The sequence below is a fragment of the Nannochloropsis gaditana genome, assembly GCF_000240725.1.
Source record: "Nannochloropsis gaditana CCMP526 unplaced genomic scaffold scaffold234, whole genome shotgun sequence".
Lineage (NCBI taxonomy): Eukaryota > Eustigmatophyceae > Eustigmatales > Monodopsidaceae > Microchloropsis > Microchloropsis gaditana.
In genome coordinates this window covers 29,092-31,523 of record NW_005803719.1, presented here as the reverse complement: position 1 = coordinate 31,523, position 2,432 = coordinate 29,092, and the positions used below count along the sequence as shown (strand labels likewise).

The window sequence follows — 2,432 nt, the reverse complement described above, 5'->3', positions numbered from 1 at the left end:
AAAATACATTTTTTGCGGGTGAAGCGCCCACCCACTAAATTTACATGTATTTAAAGACTCCCCTATCCGTCCATATATGTCATTCAGCACATCCAGAGCATTCCCATTGATTCACATCCATCCAATTTCGATAACCCTGGCACATAGGAGTATACTGACCATTATCCGACACGCATTTCAGTCGTGTCTTTTGCCTTTAAGCAAAAACGCTTCCGATTTCATCATCGTGCCGCTTTGCGTTTTCCCGATAGTCGCTTTGCCTTTGTGGGCGTGGACCCGCCAATAGGGGGGAAGTTCGACCATAAGAAAGCAGAAAAAGGGGTACGGGTCTCGGGTGGGGATAACACATTGTTTGGCTCGTGCTTTGTCATGATCTTTTCTGCGTCCTTAGTTTCCCGTGCCGTGATCTCGAATCTTATATTTTCCTCTTTTTATATCAGGAACTTAATGAAGCTGTTAAACTTTTTGAATCCGATCCGTACGGCTGCAACTCAAAAAAACTTCAAGAAAAACACGCAGAGCGCAATCCTTTCATGCGAACTATGCCTTACACCTTTTCCTGCCCTGAAGTCGCTCCCCTCTTGGAGTACTGCGAGAGTACCATTTATCCAGATCCTTTACCATGGGACTCCCATTGATACGTGAGAATAATACCGCACCATGAAGAATGAGGCTTGCTTGCGTCAGTCCAGGAAGAAGGGACCTAGCCAATATATGAATCGAGCACTGCAATATATCGCTTACTAATCTCAATGCATGGCATTGAATTGCACCTCCGCCCTTGTCTCTGAATGTTTTTACCTGCAAGAAGTTAGGAGACCTTTGCAATTCATCCACCGAAAAATCCTGTTCCTCCTATTCCTTCTGCCTTTTTTTCTTTGTCGCCGACATGATGCCTTTGTATTTTTTTAAAGTTCAAGTGTACGATACCAAATCAAAGAACAAGATTTTTCGAAAAATGTTTGCGAAGGTAATTCTTTGTGTTCATGGAGTAATGATATCCCGGAAATTCTACCTCTAATGGGAGTGGTCGATTAAGTACGCTCTCATAGTTGAGTGACAAGCCCGAAACCAATGAGAGTGACTTGCATCAAACCATGATGAGGATTCTCGCGATCTTCGAAAGTTTTGAGGGGAAGATATTCATCTAGCTACGCAGGATGGAATTCCAGGGATGTACATTCTTTGACAGCGGAAATTCATCACATTGCGGTACCGATACTTAAGCGTTAGCGGCTCTTTAGCGTTAGCGGCACTTATATATAAATAACTTGTCAACTAGGTAATAATTCCTGACCTGCGAAAGTTTCCAGAAAGTGTATAGGGGTGAAATTCATCGATTGTGGAGCAATAGCACAGGGTTGAAGTGATTTGTGCCATGCAAGGAAGTAAGTCCAAGGTTGATCCTCCCGAGGCCTAATCTTAGAAATGTCATGGAACCCCTCTTTTCAGAGGTTTGTGAACTTATCCGCAGTAGCATAAGCCCTGGCGGAAAGGATTTGCACCGAGGTCGCAGTCCGTTCTTGCTTGCCCTGGTGGGACGTTTGCATTCTGGGTGCAACTACCGCTCGCGGCAGCTGTGCAAGATGGGGACGTCCCTCCTGGACAGGCGTTGCAGGGAATTACATCCTCATCCCAACCCTCAAGCCCATCTGTGCATTGCTCCAGGTCCCCCGTTTGACCATCGCATCCCGTGATATCTCTGGCACACAGCCCGTTACAATTGCCGTTGCCGTTGCAAAACCCCGGGAGCTGAATCGTGGGAGACAGCGTGGGTGTCGACGTGGGAGCAGGCGTAGGGGAGGGCGTCGGCGAGGGAGTAGGCGCCGGGGTGGGAGACGGCGTGGGTGCCGGCGTGGGAGCAGGCGTAGGGGAGGGCGTCGGCGAGGGAGTAGGCGCCGGGGTGGGAGACGGCGTGGGTGCCGGCGTGGGAGCAGGCGTAGGTGTCGGGGATGCCGGGCTTCTGGTAGGCATTTGGGTCGGAGGGGCTGTAGGCGAGGGAGTCGGCGACACGGTAGGGGAGGCCGAGGATGGGGTCGGGCTAGGAAAGGGGGTGGGCGTGCACACCGATTTGCGGGAGCGCTTAACTTTTATAAACGTTGGCTTGGCTGTGATAGTGCAATTGCCCCCCACGACAGAGGCGTCAAAAGCAAGTTGGGTAGGAGCGCACGTTGCCACTAAGAGTTTGATCTTGAAAGTGAACTTTTTTCGAGAAGTTAGATCCACGAGATACCATTTTAGCACTGAGCCGTTCACCTTTGGTACTCCCAGGCTGCTGGGACGGGCGCGGGCAGACGTATAACTTACACCTGCAGGCAGATGGACCTTGTAAAGTTGTTAAAGAAATTTATATAAGAGATAACAGTGGCCAAATAATCGGCTTTTGAGACCTACTTACTGTTACATTTACAGCGGTAACGCTTGTTGACCCC

General features: G+C 49.3%; 1 protein-coding gene across 1 annotated transcript; it reads left to right on the top strand.

Moving 5' to 3' along the window:
* Nucleotides 1–275: 275 nt before the first annotated feature.
* Nucleotides 276–888, top strand: NGA_2121510 (uncharacterized protein; the record flags this gene model as incomplete). The annotated part of the gene is made up of 2 exons (XM_005855299.1): nucleotides 276–321; nucleotides 441–888. Coding segments are annotated over 2 exons (244 nt in total), but the record flags the coding sequence as incomplete, so codon positions are not given.
* Nucleotides 889–2,432: the final 1,544 nt, after the last annotated feature.